This window comes from Corvus cornix, chromosome 5 (genome assembly GCF_000738735.6).
Source record: "Corvus cornix cornix isolate S_Up_H32 chromosome 5, ASM73873v5, whole genome shotgun sequence".
NCBI classification, from domain to species: domain Eukaryota; kingdom Metazoa; phylum Chordata; class Aves; order Passeriformes; family Corvidae; genus Corvus; species Corvus cornix.
In genome coordinates this window covers 37,468,656-37,488,171 of record NC_046335.1, presented here as the reverse complement: position 1 = coordinate 37,488,171, position 19,516 = coordinate 37,468,656, and the positions used below count along the sequence as shown (strand labels likewise).

The window sequence follows — 19,516 nt, the reverse complement described above, 5'->3', positions numbered from 1 at the left end:
TCAATGTTGGCTATTTTCCGTGTTAAGCTACATGTTTTTATTGCTGTTTTTAATTTATTTTCACTGTTGTATTTAATCATAGCTGCATACTCTTGCATCCTGAGGGACGATTTTAGAGTTGCTTTGCCAGATCTGCAGTCAATCTGCGTATTATCTGTGGTCTCATGGCATGAGGTGTGATTCTGCAGCTTGTAAACTCATTGATTGTTTCATTCTTTTTGCCATTAATTGCTGCTTAGCGCATGGTCAGGCGAATTGTTTGAACCAGGGGTTTGGTTCAAACAGCCATAATTCCACATAATTTCCACAGAATGGGATGAGACTACTCACATGTCTGAGACCTCCAGGGTAGGACTAGAAGGCTATTAAATACACAGGCATTGCAAAAATGTAGTATTGTTGTTTATGAAAACCAAGAGCTGGTGTTTATTGTCAAATCTTCAAACAGTTCCTTAGAAACATTAGCGTATGGGGGAAACTAATTATTGGGAAGAAAAATATAGTAATTGTTTTACTTTGTTTCTTTTGCTTTTTAAAAGAACCATAGTTATAGCAAAAAGTTTCATTTGAACTTGTGGTGCTTTTCCAGAAATTGCAGAAAGCTCGAGAGGGATTAAGAACAGGCTTTGTTTTGTGGCTAGATTAAGATGTCATGCTTCTTAGGCTTTCTAGCTTGTTTGTGTTTACTGTGCCTTGGCAAAGGCTCCCAAGCCAGTTCTGCAGTCAAATCTGGAATTTCCAGCAGCTGGGGGGCGGGGGGGACGTAGCAATTTGGATATCTCTTTTTGCTGCCTTGGGGTTTCTAATTTAGTCTCTCTCTCTAATCAAAAGTAAAAGCACTCGCCAAGAACAAGTGACAGCTTGTGCCCGTGCAAGTGGCAGGTGTCACCGTGCCGCCGTGCCGGAGGGTCTGGAGGCAGGCGTGCTCTGAACTACGTCTCCCAGCAGCCCGTGCTGGCCGACTGAAGGAAGTGGTGACGGTGATTCCTCCTGGACTTCGGGCACAGGTTTTAATGCCGAGAAGGGACGGGCTGCTGCGGGTCGTGTCGCGCGCAGTTTCGGCGGCCCGTGCCTCGCCCCAGAGAAGGGCCGCAGCTCTCCGTGCAGCCGAGCTGGGATGGCGGTGCGGGTGTCCGTCCTGCCTTCCCCCAGGTGCCTGTTCGATGACCCTGTGCAGATCCGTGTGGCCGGTCTGCAGCCGCAGCAGGCGGTCACCCTCCGAGCCAGCCTGGTGGACGAGAGCGGGGAGCTTTTCCAAGCCCACGCGCTCTACAGAGCTGGGAGCAGCGGGGAGCTCGACCTCAGCCGCTCCCCAGCGCTGGGGGGCAGCTATTTGGGAGTGGAGCCGATGGGGCTGCTCTGGGCTCTGCAGTCCAAAACGCCCCATAAGCGGCTGGCAAAGAGGAACGTCCTGACTCCTTTCTGTGTGGACTTGGAGGTGTACGAGGGCCATGGAGACATGAGCCACTTGCTGGGAAAATGCACCAATGAACGATGGTTTTTAGGAGAGGGGGTGAAGAGGATTTCTGTCAGAGAAGGTCGTCTCAGAGCAACCCTCTTCCTCCCTCCTGGTGAGTTTTAATTCCATTCCGGTTTTCCAGGTGTGACTGACACCATGTGTTATGCCCCGTGGTCCCTGAATGCACTCAGCAACCCAGAGCAAAGCCTCAGCTAACACTTCCCTCAGCCTGTGCTTGGTCCAGATACTTGGATACTTGAAGTCCAGATACTTCACAGCAGAGCAAAGAGGAGCAGGTGTTGCCTGGCGGGGCAAGGGCCAAGGCGGGGGTATGGTGGTGCAGGGAGGAAGGGAGGGCAGCAGTGCTCACACAGAGTGTCTCATGGTTGTTCTAGTTGAGTGTCTTGACGTCTCCTGCAGTGAGACCTCTGTCAAAAAGTGTTTATTTCTTAGCTTTTCTGTTTAGCTGACAGGACAAAGAGGCCCCTGGTCCTTGGCAGAGCTGTGATGCATGACAGCTCTGGCCGTGGAGTGAATAAGGAGGCATGGTGGGAGCACTGGACTCAGGCTGCAGCCAGCCTAGGCTGAAGAACCATGTGCTCAGCAGCTGCTACAGATCTTCCTGCAGGCGCTGGACTTGTTTCTCTCTCTGTCTCTCTTTAGCTAAGGAAAAGCCAAAAAAAAGAAGTTTTGACCTGATTGAGCAGCTGGACTGCATGGAATACTTAGGAAGATGGGAGACAAATGGGAAAAGCATGATCTTTAATTAAGCAGGTGCCATATTTCACAACGCTGTACACAAATAGTGCTGAGAATGGATCCTGTGCAAAGCTGCTTTAAGCCCTGAAGTGTTTCTGTTCCTTGAATGGAACTTAAACATGGCTATCTTGCTTTGTAATTAACAAACAGTCCCTTGCAGCTGCAGCAATGTCACATCTTGTAAGGGAAATCTGACCATGAGAATGGGTAGAGCAGCATCAGGAAAGGAAGGTCCTATTGCTGCAGGAGAGCTGAGGAGCTCAGGGGTAGTTACCCAGATCTTACTGAAGCCTGAATTGGCACGGGTTGGTGCTGGTGTTTGTGAGTATCTTTCATAACCCAAGTATCCCCTCCATGGCATATCTGCTAGCATAGTTCCTAAGGAAGATGGATTACCACTCGTGCAGTAATACTGTTTGTTCATTGATCCTCAGTGGCCTGAGGACTTGTAGGCCGATGACAGATGAAATTCAGGATGAGAGAAGAATGTCCAACATGAGCTTCCTATAATGAGGTCCTAAGAGAGAAAAGAAAGATGCAAATTCATGTCCTTACAGTCATTTTGTGTGTTCCTGAGAATGATAGCCACCATGGAAAGCTTCAGAGGATGATTTTCTTCTGATATCTACGCTCCTGATGTGTGCTGAGGGGGCACCACAAAAGGACACCTGTAGGAACTTTTTGGTTATATATACACCCTCCTTTCATTGCAGGACCTGGCCCATTCCCTGGACTTATTGATTTGTATGGATCTGGAGGAGGTCTTATTGAATACAGAGCAAGTCTCCTGGCTAGCAGAGGCTTTGCGACTCTGGCTCTTGCTTACATGTCCTTTGAAGATATCCCTGCTATGCCAGAAGTTCTTGAACTGAGCTATTTTGAGGAGGCTGTGAACTTTTTGCGGAAGCAGCAGCAGGTAAGAGACAAATTATGGTGCTCTTCCTGTTGGAAACTATTATCCAGTTTTCTTATTGGTTCCTGGACTAGAAGTACAAAATTGCTTAAGGAGGAAATAGTAATTTTTTACTAGTTTCGCATCTTTTAAAATTTTAGAAGGGAAAAAAAATCCATTGGCTTTTCTACTGTTTCTGAGACATTACATGCTTTTGATTCTGAGTAAGTTTTGCAGGACAGTAATGTAACAACAGAATCACTTACAGTTGTAGCACTGGAGGCGTGGCATATCTTAAGAAGCTGAAGCTGTGTTTGAACAAGTGTGTAGGACAAGAAAGACACTTTATGGCAATGTATCATCATACTTAACCCAAAAGTGGCCAAAAGAAATCAAGTAGAAATCAATTTTAATGGAATGCTATTTAAAGTGTATTTATTTTGCAAAGTTATTTACTTTCTGTCACATGGACACCAGGATTGTAGGCAGTGTGAGAGCAGAATTCAGCCTTGCTTGTTTGTCTTGTTCCTCATAGAGCTCTGAAAAAAACTAGAATTCAATGTGAAGGGCCTTCACTAGAAATAAGTTGATTTAAACAGCTATTGGGCTCACTTAGCCTGAGGTGTAATGAACATTATGTCTTCCAAGACAAAACAGAAAATAACAGGTCAGCTGTAGGAGAGTATAGAAGAAACTGCAATAAAGAAATTCAATGCAAGTAAACCCAGGAAAAAGTGGCTTGGAGAGAGGAGCTGTAAAAGACACCATACAGAGAGCTGGCCAAGCCAGGATGTGGAGGGTGCAAAGACACTGTCTATACAGGTCACCAGGAGGGAAACGTGTTACAGGAGGAGAAACATTGTGGAGCTGTAGAATTCATGGTCACTCTTTTGGAGGCACAGCAGTGGGGATGGATGAGGGAGTAATATAACCTGAACAGAGAGAGGGAAGGGGCAAATTTTGAGTGGTCTTTGTTGGATAAGGAGTGAGAAAGCAGAACTGGAGATAAAGAAATAAAGAGTAGTTAATAATACTGTTTCCATAATTCTGTTTCAGGTGAAAGATACTGGGATTGGTGTTTTGGGCTTGTCTAAAGGAGGTGATCTAGCCCTTTCCATGGCCACATTTCTACCTGGCATCAAGGCAGCTGTCAGCATATCTGGAAGTAGTTTTAATTCCTTCATTCCCCTGAAGGGGGATGGCTTCACTATTCCTGTCCACCCATATGACCTGGGGAGGATGAAGATCAGTGATGAGTCTGGACTAGTAGATTTTTCAGATGTCTTAGATGATCACACGGACCCAGCAACTTGGGATTGTCGCATTCCCGTGGAGAGGTCCTTAGCCAAATTCCTCTTCCTGTCTGGGCTGGATGACATGAACTGGAAAAGTGACCTCTATTGCCGGGATGCTGTTCAGCGCCTTCGGCAGCACGGTCGGGAAGTGGAGTTCTACTCCTATTCTGGAGCAGGGCACCTCTTGGAGCCACCATACTTGCCTCTGTGCAAAGTTTCCATCCACAGGGTGCTTGGGATGTTGGTGCATTGGGGAGGGCAGTGGAGAGAGCATGCTAAAGCCCAAGAAGATGCATGGTGCAGGATACAGGCCTTTTTCTGGCAACATTTGATGGACTCAGACATCCCTAAGAGCAAGCTGTAGTGGAAGCTGTCAAAGGTGCTGGCCAGGGTTGGTATTTCAGCACTTGCTGGATTTTGAAAACTCACCAGAAGTTTCCTGGACTGCCTTCCTGTAAAACCCGCTGTTGCATAGTTGCTTATTTTCATTCCCCAAATAATTTCCCAGTTTTTAGTTGAATTTCAGTTGACTTCTGGCCCCAACTTCACTGTATATTGGCACCATCTGGTCTTTCTGTGTGCTGTAGTCTAAAAAAAACCCAGCATCCCATTATCTGTATCGCATTTGTGCTGAGCTGTCTTTGCCCTCAATCTGCAACCCTCTCCTTTCATAAAAGGAAGTACTCTCACAGGAGTTTTCCATTGAATTGTTTAGTCTTGCACCTTTAACTAACCTAGATACAAACAGCACTTTTGTTGGACAACACATTAGTACACTTACCTTTCCTCCTACTATATTGTTGTCTCCCATTTCATAGTAAAAAGGTTGCAGTAGTGACACTGAACCGTGCCATAAATCAAATCCCTCCTGATGGGAGAGAATTTTCTAAAAGTCCTTGCAAGGAGTTTCAAAGATAAACCGAGACTTTTTCTGGAGTTTCAATGCTTCCAGATAGTTGTTTATTAAGTCTTATCAGAGGAACAGAGCCACTAGTGTGACCCAGGTACAGCATAGAGCACAGAAAGCAGGAGTGAGGTCTCTCATTATCAAGATTTGCACAGCCTTTTAAAGATAATTTAACCAATAGTTACTAAAAACGTATATTATTTTCACTTTCCTACCAATTATTCAGTAACGCGGGCAGGAACTGTGGAATTCTCTATCCAATCATTCCAAACTACTTTACTGCAGAACATGGAGTAGTAGAAGAAGGAGAAGAAGGTTTAGAGAACAGCAACAATCCTCCATTTTGATATTTTTTACTCTTATCTGTTTACTACAAAGCGAAGCCCAAAACCTCTAAATTTTTCACCCTGTGACAATCTTACATAGTAGTCTATCACCTAATTTACACCACTGTATTTTCTAGTTCTTGTCTGACCGTTGGTAATTTTTTCCAAGGTTGGAGGTTAGAACAGTGTTGTTCAGGGGGGTAAGAACCCTTCAAAACAGGCAGAGAAATATTCTCGGCATGCTGGGTTCCCACACAGTAGTTCTGATCTCAGCTAAGGGAAGAGGCACTCTTCTGGCTTAATCTGAAGTGCAGTGGTAACATTTTTTTTCTGGTACCTCAAAACCCAGAAGTGAATTTTACCCAGGTTACTCTGGTTGTATCTCCTGCTGACTCCATGTAAGTTATATATTGGGGTAAAGTTTTCGCTGCGCTGCTCAGTAAGTGTAATGTGCATTGTATGTGTGTATGCACTGTTTGCTTGAGATTATCTGAATGAAGCTTTCAACCGTCTTTACACCTGTCAATACATTAAGGAACAATCCTGGTGTAGCCACAAGCTGTTGCTTCACCCGACTGAGGAGTTCATGAGCAGCAGTCCTCACCTCCTGTTGGGACGAGAAGTGATGGAGTCTGCAGTTTTGCTCAGTGCTTAAGATGAGGGTGATACATGTATGCCAAGTACTTGCTCTCATATGGTGAAAGTTAGTTTGTCTCCATTTTGGGGGGGGACAATAAAGCTGCTGCTGAATTCTCAGTGAGGTGGGCTCTCAGTGGTCCTGCCACTATAGCAGACAGCTGTGGGCTCAGTGACAGCTAAGAAATGCCACTCTTCAAGAGAGGACTGACCTCACCTTCTGGGAAGAATGTGCATTTTCTCACATTTTACCAGTGTCCAAACCTGCTAAGGGGGCTGTAATCTACCTTGTGCTTTTGTGGGATAGTGGCAAACAGCAGCTACATATCAAATGGCATCCATGGAGCAAATTTTCTCTCCTGCAACAGTCAAGACTTGCACCCTGACAACAGTAGCTGGAAGCCTTGCGTTGCACCGAGACAGCAAGATTTTGCTTTTGACAGTGTAGTCCCTGGTTTCCAGTTCCTGCTGAGACGAAAGCCCTGTAGGAGCCTGGATCCTGCTGAGGGAAGAACCATGTCCTCAGTTTTCTTGCTTCAGGGAGCAATGGTTACTCAAAATGAGCATGTTGAGCTTCAGCAGGCCGGGGACTCTCTCATACAATATGTTCAACACAGACTGTGCCCCTTCAGGTGCTTCTGATTTTTCTTACCTCCCCTGTTCCTCAGACTGGTACATGGGGTACCACATAGCTGAAGGTTAGAGTGGGCATATCCCTCTCCTCCTCACTCATACTGGTCTTCCATCAAGTTTTATGCTGTTGCCTGTTCCTTGATTTCTGTCTGTCCCTTGTGTGCCTATGTCCTGCACGGACTGTGGTTGTTCCAGATGTTTAGCAAGTGGGTTGGACCTGGCAGCAGTTTAACATGTAGCAACAAAGAAAGTCAAACACATTTAAGCAGTTCCATCTGAGTAAGGGACATTTTCTTTTCCCTCATTTTTCTGTTTTACTGAAGCAGTCAAAAAACCCTGGGCTGCTCATCCACATTTTCCTCAGACTCAGGGCCTTAGGCTGTGAGTTTCTCTGTGGTATGAGTAATTATGTTCTTTTGTTTTTACTGAACACAGTGAGGTTTATACAAAACAGTATGCTGTCTTCTAGTCTGTGGGATAACTCATGTCTATTTTAATCCCTTCTGAGGGGAAACCAAGCTTTCCTAGCCTTCAATGGGCAGTTTACAGATCTATATGTTGAATTACAAAATTGTGAGCTTCCAAGAAAATACATTATCTATAGGAAACTACCCTTACAAATAAAAATACTTTCCATCAGTAAATCAACAGTGTGGTCAGTGATGCTTTCATCCAGTTGTTGTGTTGTCACATTCAGCAGTCACGTTCATGGAAAACAGTGTTGAAAATAGAGGATGAAGGGAGCTAACTGGTGACTCCATCGACGACGACAGCACACAGGACCTCTTTCTTTTGTTGCTCTGGAATGAAAGCATTGCTATCCACTTAAAAGCCCTTTATTTATCACTTGGATTGCATCTGACAAGAAAGACTGAAAAGGCTGATTTAGGTGAGCAGCTGTGTCACATACAGGAAAATATTCAAGCCAACTCAGTTGCACTGGGAATACTTTTAAAATTAAGCTCAAATTTGAAACTAATCTTCAGGAAATAGAAACTGGAAACTGGTGTCAGACTAATACAAAATAACTGGAAATGGCTTAATTTCAATAAAACACTTCTGCTTGTTCTTAAGCATGTTCTTCAGCCTTTTGCTGAAGACTTTGACTACTAGATGTTTCTTCTGCTGAAGAGATGATTTAGACCAGTAGGGCTAAGATCATGGGTTTTTTTCAAGACAATATTCTACTAATTGCAGGCTGTTGAGTCAGAGTGCTTTGTATAGTTTCTCCAGGCCTGCTGAATAGAGACAACATTACTCAATAACAATGTGAAAGTTATTATTTAATTTAAGATAATAGACCTTCAGCTGCAAGAGATCCTCTGCCAAGCTCAACTGATAAATCTAATAGAAATTGGATGGGAAAAGCCACTCTTGTAATTTGCTTGTAATTAAAAAGTGCTTCAGATAAAATAGAGTATCAGAGGACTAGCTTGAACTAAAAGATCTCATCTTGATTCTGTTACCCCCTGTTTAGCACTCTGCACTACATTGCTTTTATGAGAATAAGAAAAGCTCGTCACAAGTCTCTTAAGAAGTGAGAATCTCTCCACATGTAAGCTGCTGTGAACAAGTTTACTATAAAGGAACAGTGTATCTTGCAATGCTTTTTTAGGGCAGGATGATTTCCTTAGCTACCATGGAATCAGGCAGCAATGGAAAGTGCTGATTTGCCCAATACATTTGTAAAATTTCCCGTCTTTGCATTGATAACCGACCCTGAAGCATTTTGATATGCACACAGTATAACTTGGAGGAAACTGCTGGAGGAAAGTAGTCAAAATGCCTTTATTAGCAAAAAGTGAACCACAGGTGCATAAGAGGTGAAACATCTTTGAAAAAGTGGCTGTCTCTGCAGAAGTGGTGGGTATTTGAGACTTCAGTAGAATTTTAATAGGGCCTGTGCTGAGCAAGGAGATTTCAGTGCAAATGTGCTTCTCTAAGACTCAGAGCTTCTGACTCAGGTGAAGCAGTGTCTCTGGGTGGCATCTACAAGCAAGGTTGTTTCATGGCCACAGAAGAGGAGGAATGAAGTGACAGATGAGACTATATGTTGTATGGTGTAATTTAGAAGTCACTTTTCTCCATTTCTGGTTTCCGTTCCCTGTGTGTGTTTGAAAGTCTTAAGATTTAGGTTTTTGTTTAAATTCAAAGCTTAGTCAGTTCTTCAATACATTACCAGATCATTTGTTATCAAGCTGTGGGATAATGATGTGGGACAATGTTTAATGACAAAATACAAATATTAAACATTTTTTCTATATTAGTATTTTGCTAAAAAACTTTATAATTCTACCATTGCAGAAAAAAAAAAATCACTATTCTGCACTTTTTAGTGCTCTGTAGATGTTATTAAGAAATGGAATCTGAGCCAAATGTAGTATTAAGCACAAAGAAAGTGATGCTTTGTTTAAGTTTAGGGAGAAGAAAGATTAATATTGCCAATGAACTAGTGTTCCTTGCAGAATTTATTGCAAAATATCCCTGCTATTTTTCATTGTCCGGGATAAAAATTAGAAATGCTGAGTCTTAAAAAATTGTCTGTGCAAAATTTGCATTAAACCTGACTCTGGATAGCACTTAGAGAAAAATAATTAAATTAGTTACATTCTCTTTATTTAGGATTGTATCTTTTCAATTACGTAAGCTGCTGAACTTTCAACATTTTGCATTTAGACTGGAAATTTATGTTTGCATTAAAGTCATTTCAGTGAAAGGTGTGGGTTTATGTTTTTTTAATTCTTTTAAGAATACCGTGCTGCACAGAGGGGCAGCCTTGCCTTTTTTTTCTGATTAATGATCTAACTAAGAGGTAATCCTGTGGAAAACAAAACAAAACAAAAAGAAGGTTAAAATGTTCTGCTGGCTCAAAGAAGGAAACAGCAGGAGCATGCAGGGGGTTATCAAGAGAAACAGGGGTGAGCAATACCCTGCCAAGATAAGTAAGTACAGTTTTTAGTTATGTTTGTAATAACTAGTCCAGCTAATTCTACATCATGATCCATTTCTGTATCCAGTGAAGTGAGTGGTTGGTGGCTCATTGTGTGCTGCTCCTGTTTACAGTGGATCTGGTGTCCTGAAGGATTGAGATCCTTGACAGTGGAGAGAAAATTGTGAAATACTAATGTCAGATTAGAGATGAGCTGGATAGATAGTTCAAAGGAAATGTCCTGGATAGGAACAGAGCATGTGCATATCTCTGCTTTCATCTATAAGAGCAAGTTCAAATGCTCTGCTATAATTTTAATATGCTATGAATTCAGCAAGATAGTGTTCAATCAATAATCCTATGCCATCTAGAGGAGTCTGTCCCTGGACAGTGGCAGTCTGACATTTTCAAACATCCAGCACTAACTCAAAATGGATTGATTTTGGCTGCCCAGTGCTCTGACTCCAGCCATTCTCCTATCTCTGGATCATTTCAGATCAGAGATACATCATCTTGATGCAGGAAGACTCCTTTGATACCTAACAACGTCACTAGTGTTGTAGCAGAAGGAAAAGAGGTCAGTGGTCTGTACTTTTTGGTGGAAATAATCGCAATGAATTGCTGAAACAGCCCAGAATTTACTGCTTCCGTGGCAGTCTGCATACCACTCCCTGTAAAGCTGAGACCTCCTAGGCTCCATTTAGATCAGTGGTGTGCAGGGGCAATTCTGCTCTTGCAAGTCTTCTAGGGAACCTTGTTCTTTCTATGGCTGTCTTCCCTCACCTGAGGGCATAAGGTCTGCTTTCTTTTTTTCCCCTCTCTTTTTGACAGTTTTGTTTCTGTCCCACTGACCACAAACCAGGCCATTCCAGTTCCAACCACTTTGCATGATGTGCTGGTGGAGGGGGAGCACTCTCAGCAGTACCTAAGGCCAAAGCCAGAAGGGTGTGTGATAACACTGGCAGTGAGAAACCACGATGCTTTTACTGAAGACTAGGTAATATTATGTCATCTTGTTGAGAAATTACCTCACATTGGTTTTGTTTCTAGCAAACAACCTCTAGGTAGGTCAGAAGGACAGCTCTGCAGTGCGGATTGGGTACAATGAAGTGTCTCTGCCAGTCTAAGAGTTGTAAAACCATAGAGGAACTCTGCTACTAGCACTGAGAATGGGACATGCTCAGTATATTTACCATGGCAAATGACTGTATGCAGCATGTTTTGTGTGTGATGAGGGACACTGAAAAGTGCACCATGTGTGGCACCTTAGCAGCAGAAAGTGAGATTTGGGGAGTGGATGGCCATTTACATGGGTCATTCAGTGTGGACTAATGGTTAACTTGAAGTAGTTTTTGTTAGTTTAAGTTTTGGCCTAGTTTAGTTTTTGAGAATTACTCCAAGGAGACCTTGATGTAGCTGTTGTTTTCACATTTTTCATTTCGAGTTGAGTTTGCCATTACTAAAAGTAATGCATGGAACAGCTTTGGTTGTACTTGATTAAAAGTAACATCTGCAATAATCAGATAGTTTGACTATGACTCCCATTGTCTTAGAAAAAAAAAGGAAAGAGAAAGGGCAAAATAGCATCCTGCAGAAGAATCTGTAGATTTAATTTGTCAGGAACATCCCCATAGAAAAGGGAAGTTAATTATTTCAAAATTGTCTAGATTTTATCAGGGTCAGGGATTTTGCCTTTTAAATCAAAACTCACCACAAAAGTAATTTTGTTAAAATGTGACCATAAAAAAATTGATTATGATTGCCATAGTGATATTCCTGTTACAGCTCCTGAAAGACTTCTTGTCCATCTCAGTCTGAGTTACATCTAGTTCTTGTGATCAGTGAAAGTTTAATGCCTGTAGTCACTAATTTATTGTGTCTTACACTCTCACAAATTATTTTTAATACTTCTTATCAAATAATTTCATAATCATCCTTTATCTCTGTGGAAGAAAATATACAACTCAAACATGGTAGCTTTTAAAAAGTGATCCATTACAAGTCCCGTTGCCCAGTACTGTCTCATGAGTGGGTTTTTTCCTAGTTTCTACTTTATGATGGGAAAATAGGTAGAAATATTCCACTCCAGTCCAGTACATGCAGTGGAGTTTCAGTATGTGAAATATCCAAAATCAAAATCATAACCCATCTAGACAAATCAAAAATTAACCAAAGTAGAGATATAAGTTGTGCATATAAAGAAAAGAAAGAAAAAGTGCGCATTAAAGGAGTGACAATTCTTAAATTTCTCCCCCTCATAAAGGGAAGTATGCGAGAGTGTGGGCACATGTAAATGTCTGTTGGAAAGGAGGGGAGGAATGGAGAGTGTAAAGCAAAGGAAAACCAGAAGATTATGGGTCACTTCCAAGTAGAGATATTATGTGACTAAAAAAATCTATTTTGTAATAACTTGTATTGTTTTTTTCTGTGAATGTAGGGTCCCCAGCATAAATCTCCTTCTGGCAGAATCCAGACATGTGCAAGTGAAAGCACCGTGGCTCAGGTTCCAGCTGGATGGTTTCACTGTGCAGTGCCAGAGGTGAGCGTACGGTGACCCCTGCCTGCTCCGGGATTCCCGGGATCAGCACAGCTCCCATTGCTCAGCCACGAGGTGAATCCACTTTTCTCTGTAAGACAATGTGTGATGGTATCCCTGGCTAACACAGGACACAGGATCTACTTACAAACAAGTCACTGAAACCTGTGTTTTATTTGCTTTCTGGATGAAGAGGTTTCATAATCAGTTATTATTAGTACACTTACTGTCTTGGGACGTTGAGAATGAATGCTTTTATGAAGAGGTAGTAACTTCCATCGCTGAAGCTCTAGTGACAGGTTATAGAAGTTTTCTCAAATTCTCTCACTTTGAGGTCAATGTAGAAACGGAGGAACAAGTTTTATTTATTTTACTTCTTGTTGATTCCATTCAGATTTTCCAGTCACTCATCAGACTTGAAAATAATGTAGTTTTTTGTTCTCTAACCACTAGAGAGTCCTGAGGTAAGAAAGGTATTAAAAAAAATAGTTTTTCTCCCACTGGGGAAAAGATTAGCGATGTTGCATAACTCCATTTTATCCTCTTAAGGACTGGTGGTAACAGTCTCCTTGAAATAGCCATTAACCTAAAAGCTGGGGTTCTCCATGGGGTTTAGAAGGCTGGAACTCTTGCCTTGGCTATGCCTGATGAGGTTCTCCCATTTTCCAGATTAGTGTTCTGACCAGCAGCTTGTTGTTTGTTAGTACGAGTGCTTATGATGGGTTCAGCAGACAGGCTTAAATTTTATTCCAAATTAGACCAATAGGTTTTTAAGTCTTGGTATTGTTTCATGAGATGAGAGGTTTATTTTGTCAGGGCTGCCTTTCAGATAATACAAAGCAAAGTGAGTCATTTGCTAATTTAGCTTCCTTAGGATATATGGCTTAAGCTGTGCCTTGTCTGTGTTTCCTCTGATGCATCTGGAATACTCTGCCCAAAAGAGGGGGGAGGATGACTGGAGATAGATACAACTTTTTTCTCTTTTTTTTTCAGTTGTGTCTGACTACTAAGGTGTGTTCTGTATAGCCTAAAAAACACTGTCCACTAGCAAAAGAACTGCTTGGGAAAAGCCAACCCCATTCATCTCCTTACATGGCTTTTTCCTCTTCTGAGGCCTGAGAGAAAGCTTTGAACCTGAAAGGTGCTAGTGCCTAGTAGTTACTAAGCAGTGAGAGTTCAGTCATACTCAGGCCAGAGCTGTCTTCTCTCTCTGCTTCATTTGCTGCTTGTTCCATTCACTTTCTGGGTGTTTTTATCATTTGTGTCTGCCCTATTAGCCATATGACAGTCACCACACAGAGGAGGATAATGGGCTGAGGCAGGTAATACTACTCTACCTTTCAATTCACAAATTTAAGAAAGAGAGCTTGAACTTTTCAGAACATTTGAATTTTTGAGTAATTTGCTCCCAGTACTTTGCATGTGCAGGTTCTCCTTTCAGCTGGGTTGAGAGGAGAGTAGAATTTTTTAAAGACAGTTGTTATCCTTCTTCATTCCACTCAGTTCTCCACATAAGGCTATTTGGCTTTCCAGTGCTTCTGCTTTGCTTTTTTTCTCCCTTCCGAAGAACATGATTTTGTGTTATCAATGAACATCAGTCCAGACCTCAAAGGAATGCAATTTCCTGGGCTCAGAAAGGAATGCAGAGGTTAGTTTCATAAATCCTCTGTACACTCTGCAGCTCTCCAGCTCTTAGCCAGGTTTGGCAGCCGGGTCATTTCATGTAGCACTCACGCAGCAAAACACGTTTCTTTTGTGACCTCTGAGCAAGCTGTTCAGGGTAAATCACTGTACATATGGTTGTGACTTGAGCAGTGCCTGTGCATGTCTCAGCTGCTTTCCTGCTATTCTGTCTGTGCAGAATTCTTCTTATGAGGTGGTATTCCTGGAAGAAAGAGCCTCCTGCTACCCATGAAAAATAGGGAGTGATTTTTCTGAGGGTCACCACATGTACAGATCCCAGAGTCAAGGAGATTCTAGATGGAATGTTACTTAGTATGTGAAATATAGTTGCTCTGGGAGCAGATGAGTGTTTGTGGACAGTAAGGATGGTTTCTCCTTGCTGTGGTCCCCAGTTCTCCAGTGCAAGAGTCCATGTGGAGACAGTCAGGAATACTTTTATCTTTGCAAGATTTTTCTTCATGGGTTTTAGGTTTTTACTGAAGAGGTGTAAAAACTGAAAGCATATTTGAGGATGTTTTCAATATTTTCATGCCTCTGAAAGTGATAGTATGTGGTTATGTGCCTCCAAACAGATTTTTCAGCTGAAAAAGAGAAGAAAAAAAAAGCTCTATTTTCTGAAAAGCCAATAATCGTCTTAAAAATGTTTCTCTGAAACAAGATATGCTTTGATGAGCTTAGATGTCGTGATACTGTTTGCTTGGCTGGTAATTCTGCAGCACCCTCAGCTCTGTCTTCCTGCCTGTACCATAGAAACAGCAGGCACAGCATGTACCTACCTCCACTTTCAGGGAAGAGCCACAGACCAAACCAAAATTCTCTTCTGCAGTTGCCCCCAGGCAACCAGAGGTCTGAGCTTCTGCAGTTTATCTCTTCACGGTCCTTTGTTTTATTCTCCTCCTATTTTAGTTTATTTTCCTCTATTAGGTTTTCTGAATTCTGCTTTTCTTTCTTTCCTCATGTCTCTCTTTAGAAGAATGCCAGCTTTTTGCTGAGTTCTTGACAAATTTTGCAAAATGAGTTCTGGATCTCCTATGATACGGGTGACCAGATTATTGTGATGGAGTTAGTTGAAAGGAAAGTTATTAATTATCAGGTCTCAGGCTTTAGTTTGATTAGTAGACTTTCAAGCTACAACTTCACTTAGCACTGATATGGGCTTAACTCCTCTGTTAATCCACTGACTGTTTGGACTGCTGCTGCAACCCAAATCTGTTCTGGGAGCAGACTCTATCAGAGAAGGAAGAGCTTGATATGTTACTGCAACAGAGAGGAGATTATATATTAGAAAGATTGAAAGATTATATTTGGTTCAGGGCAGAAGGGCTCGCTCAATGCTTCTGGTAGCTCTTAAGCCCTCCTTGTGAAATGAGGAAGAAATGGCAGACTCAGCACAAACTCTTGTTGCAGAGGTGGGTGTTATGGAAAAATAAAATATCTGTATATCTGGAGCTGGGCTCTAAGAATATGGAGATGCATATGCTGACATGACAAGGAGACCTGCAGGGAAATATTACCTCTTTCATTAACATGTAGCTGCCCATTTCTGTATGTGGGTTAAGTTTGCGAGAGAGAAAGGGTATGTCCTTGCCAGCTGTGGATTTCCAATGTATCCTTGGTTTACTTCCATACCACTAAAAACATCAGCAATCCCTGAACTTTAGTCTGGATTCATAAAGGTTTTCTGACAACAGAGTATCTTCAGCTCTCTTAAGTTGCTCTTCTACCCCTGTCAGAGGAAAGGAAAGGTCTCTTTAGCAATATCTGTCTGCTCCAAAGACTTCTTGTTTCAGCTCACTAGGTGGAGTCCTGAACACTGTCTCCAGGATTTTTGACTACGAGATTACTATGAGAAAAAATGGCACATATCCTGAAGGACTTCTGATTGTTATCAGTGGGATTTTACGCATCTACAAGTATTAGATTGGTGCCAAAGTGATCAGCATCTTACAAAAATGGATGCTGGGTTGAGTATAGAGATTCATTTTTCCTCTTTCCATAGGCTAGAATTGTGGTTTACTGGATGGGTAAACATTACCTTCAGTGGCTAGTTGGGAGCTCTTATTCTGCTATGCCATACTCTGAAGAAAATACAGTATGTCCTGAAAACTCTAATCAGAACTGAAGTGCAGAATGCTTTGGTTTAGTTTGGCAAACAAAGATTTGAAGGAAAATATGATTTGGGTGTATAATGATGGTTGAGGCTTTGGTGGTGAGGAAAGACCTATGGTTTGTCTCCAGGTAGAGGTGTTGAGGGAACCTTTTAGCTATGCATGCCATCTGTAGGCTCTCCCAAGCGATGTATCTGAGCTCAGAGCAGCTGCCTTGTTGGCTCAGAGCCCTCAAGCCTGCTTGTTCCTGGTATGTCCCTGCTCCTGCCTTGCACATGCAGTTTGGATTGTCAGCACCTCGAGGTTTCATTTTGTGTCTTCAATTCGAAAGTGCTTTGGGAGTACGCACTGATGGAAGCCCATGTAGTTGGGGTGTAAGGAAAGAATGGGCTGTTACTAGGAGAGGGGATCCCAGCTTGCTTTTCAATGTCATTGCAGCCATACTAACCTTTTCCCAGGTTTTTCAAAATGCTGTGTAAGCAGTCACTGTGCAGCTGAAGTCTGTATTGTTCAGGGAACAGCATACCCACTTTGACTTACAGATATTTTATTTAATGTGACCAGATGGAACAACCCTATTTAGATTCAGAATACAGCGAATTGTAACACGGGTTTTTTTCAAGCACGAAAAATGTTACCATAAATATACAAGCTTCACACTTGAGAAGATGGAGAAGAAAATTTTATCCTCATTGTACAAAACTATGTAATCATTTATAATTATGCTTCTCAGCGGTAAAGAATATGTCTTTTTTTTTTTTTTCTTCAGTGTATACTGTAATTTTCAGCTGCTGGCTAAATGGTGTTTTGGTTTCCAGAACAGATGATTGATTCTCTTGGCAGCAGGGGGACATTCTGTAGCCTTTATTACAAACCCCTAGTCCTTTAAACTGTGGGTTTCATCCCCTCTGCAGGGTTGCCTCTACTCTCTACTCAGGCCTGTCCATGGACAGCACTTCCTCTAGCAACCACGTTGACATTGAAGGGTGCAGCCCATGAGAGACAGATAAAAAAGCTAGGGAGAGACTATGTGGATCTGAATATAAAAGAGGGCTCAGCTGCTCAAAGCATTATTACTGCACCTCAGATCATGTACACCATCCTCCCAGTCTAGGGAAAAAATTCTGTGACTTGTAGCTAAGTAAAATTTACAGGTCACAAGATGGCAGCATAATCTCACTAGTCAGGGTGACAAAATTTGAAGGGTCAGGTCAGTTATTTTCCTCAACTCAAACTCCTGTTTTGAATAGTTAGAAAGTCCTGTATCTAACTAGCTGGTGCTTCCTAGGCTCTAACTACTATATATATAGGTGAAACTATTATATATGTATGTGAATAGCCTTTTACATCACCTTTCAAAATAACCTATTTCATTTGCATTCTGATGCACTGTGATAGTAATGACATAAATTGCTCACCAGGAGTTCAATATACAACAAAGAAAATGACACCAGCATGTTAGCTAACTAATCAGTAAAAAAAGCAATGTTGGCACTGACTTTGCAAAGCCTGTACAACTGGGAGTCGTTGTATTTTCACTTCCTTTCTGCTCTCGAGAGCAAGATGTTCTGAACCCTGCCTCAAAATACACATTTCTTAATGAACATTAATTTTTTGATAGTACTACTGAGTGAATATATTCCCTGTGAAGAGCTAATTAATGATTATTTTCTTTCTGTTTGAGGGATATTCCATAGTCAGTTTTCATCTGCCTGTTTGCCTGCCTGTGTGTGTGTCTTTCAAAGAGATCTGCCATTCTTACCATTTGTTGTGAGCTGAACCTTTTCAATGTGCAGCACCTCATTTGGAAAAAAGGACTGTGCTAGTGAGAGATGATTCATCACATCAGTCACCATATTATATAATGCAGTAACAAACTACTGAGAACATTCCTAGCAGCAATATTCCCACTTGTGACTTTAAATACTTAGCTCAGAAATGTCTGTAAAAATAAATGGGGGTGTCTGCATCTACTTGGAAGCAAAACAAGCCATAAGAGCAAGGCAAATATATCTCCACTTTCAAAATAAATTGCAAGTTTTTGTGATATTACTGCAGAATTAAACCATAGATATTTAGGTGCAACTTCCAGGTGCACTTTTTTGAGAATGTTGGATCATAGTTCTACAAGTTTCTTGCATCTGCCAAGTGAATATGATGTTTTGACATACGTGCAAACTGTTCTTATTGGGTATTTTACTTGCTGAACTTACAGGTGGGTTTTATTGGACAATTTTGCAAACTTTAGACATTTGAACATATGCTGAAATCCCAAATAGTCATTGGCTTTGGCTTTGTTTACCTGTCCAGATGACGATTCTAACCTAGTTTACTGTCACTAGTCAATATAGTTGCAAACATGCTTAAGACAAATTCAATAAAACCAAAGAAAAATGAGGAAGTTGTACACTGCTCTTTCCATTAGCACATCGTTTCCAGCCCAAGCAATTGGCCACATGGTGTCACTGTGTTTTAAGGCACCAAACCTTCTAGGACTAAAGCCTAGCAAATCCAAGTCTTCAAAGTATCCCAACCATGTGGTATTATCTAAGGAGACACTTGAGCAAAAGTGCCAAGGTCACAAAAGCTTCACAGTAGGAGAGTTTTAGGAGGATATTTTACACAAAACATCTCTTTTTCAGCTTCTTGTACCTTCTTGGAATACATCAGAAATTTTTTAGCCCAGAAGCACTTTTTCTCCAGATGTCTGAATTTGGGAACATGCTTGTATAGAAAGCTTTATCTTAAATTCTTGCAAGTTAGAAATTTAAAAATTCATCTGTGCTGGACTCATCCTGAACTTCAGTCATAGTTCTTCTTTTCTCCTTCTGTCTCTGTATATCTGAATTTGCAACACCCTTTGGCTCTGCTGAACAGAGGAAACTTGGCTTTATGGTGCTCAGCGCAATGTAAACTGCAGCTCCTGGGACCCACAAAATGCTGTTTAATCCCTGATAGCTCTGAAGAATGCATTGCACAACCCACCTGCTCAAGAGAGCTGTGCCAAAAACTGATGTATTGCGTATTTAAGGAGTTTCATAATGTGCAGCTATAGCAACAGTGAGAGAAACAGTTGTGTACAGATACAGTAGGAGCCTTAGCTGAGCAGATGATATCTGGCTCAGGGTGTGTCGAAAAGCTGCAAAATCTCATGCAGTGCTAAGTGTTGGTGTGCACTGTTTCTTCTGTGAATGGCAAGTGAGCCTGGAGTAGCAGGCCCTGTGCTAACACCCTGACAGTCCGTGTAGGTTGGATTAATGTTTTATAGGAAGGTTACATGTCTGACAATGGCTTAACACCCATGAAGAGTGCACGGTGCTTTGTTTTGATTGTTAGCACATTAGGTAGTTGCA

General features: G+C 41.8%; 2 protein-coding genes across 3 annotated transcripts in view; both read left to right on the top strand.

Annotated features, from left to right (window-relative positions):
• The first annotated feature begins 1,092 nt into the window (after positions 1-1,092).
• LOC109143406 (acyl-coenzyme A thioesterase 1-like) lies at positions 1,093-12,359 on the top strand. Of its 2 annotated transcripts, XM_019280735.2 has the most exons (4): positions 1,093-1,571; positions 2,932-3,134; positions 4,167-4,796; positions 12,274-12,359. In XM_019280735.2, the coding sequence occupies exons 1-3, from the start codon at positions 1,118-1,120 to the stop codon at positions 4,767-4,769; spliced, it is 1,260 nt and encodes a 419-aa protein (XP_019136280.2). In that variant the 5' UTR covers positions 1,093-1,117; the 3' UTR covers positions 4,770-4,796; positions 12,274-12,359. The 2 variants fall into 2 exon arrangements, with proteins under 2 accessions (XP_019136280.2, XP_019136273.2); XM_019280728.2 differs by lacking the exon at positions 12,274-12,359 and having other exon boundaries at positions 4,167-5,250.
• A 28-nt stretch (positions 12,360-12,387) lies between these two features.
• LOC104698581 (cytosolic phospholipase A2 beta-like) overlaps positions 12,388-19,516 on the top strand; it is a 49,693-nt gene continuing 42,564 nt past the window's right edge. The window contains exon 1 of the mRNA XM_039551913.1: positions 12,388-12,447. The gene's annotated coding sequence lies outside the window, so the exon portion shown is untranslated. The remainder of the gene's footprint in view (positions 12,448-19,516) is intronic.

Excerpts from the sequence above, each read along its gene's own strand:
- LOC109143406 (XM_019280735.2), top strand. The coding sequence starts at position 1,118 with ATGGCGGTGCGGGTGTCCGTCCTGCCTTCCCCCAGGTGCCTGTTCGAT. Across the intron at positions 1,572-2,931 it reads AACCCTCTTCCTCCCTCCTG|GACCTGGCCCATTCCCTGGA; the intron begins GTGAGTTTTAAT and ends CTTTCATTGCAG. Across the intron at positions 3,135-4,166 it reads TTTTGCGGAAGCAGCAGCAG|GTGAAAGATACTGGGATTGG; the intron begins GTAAGAGACAAA and ends ATTCTGTTTCAG.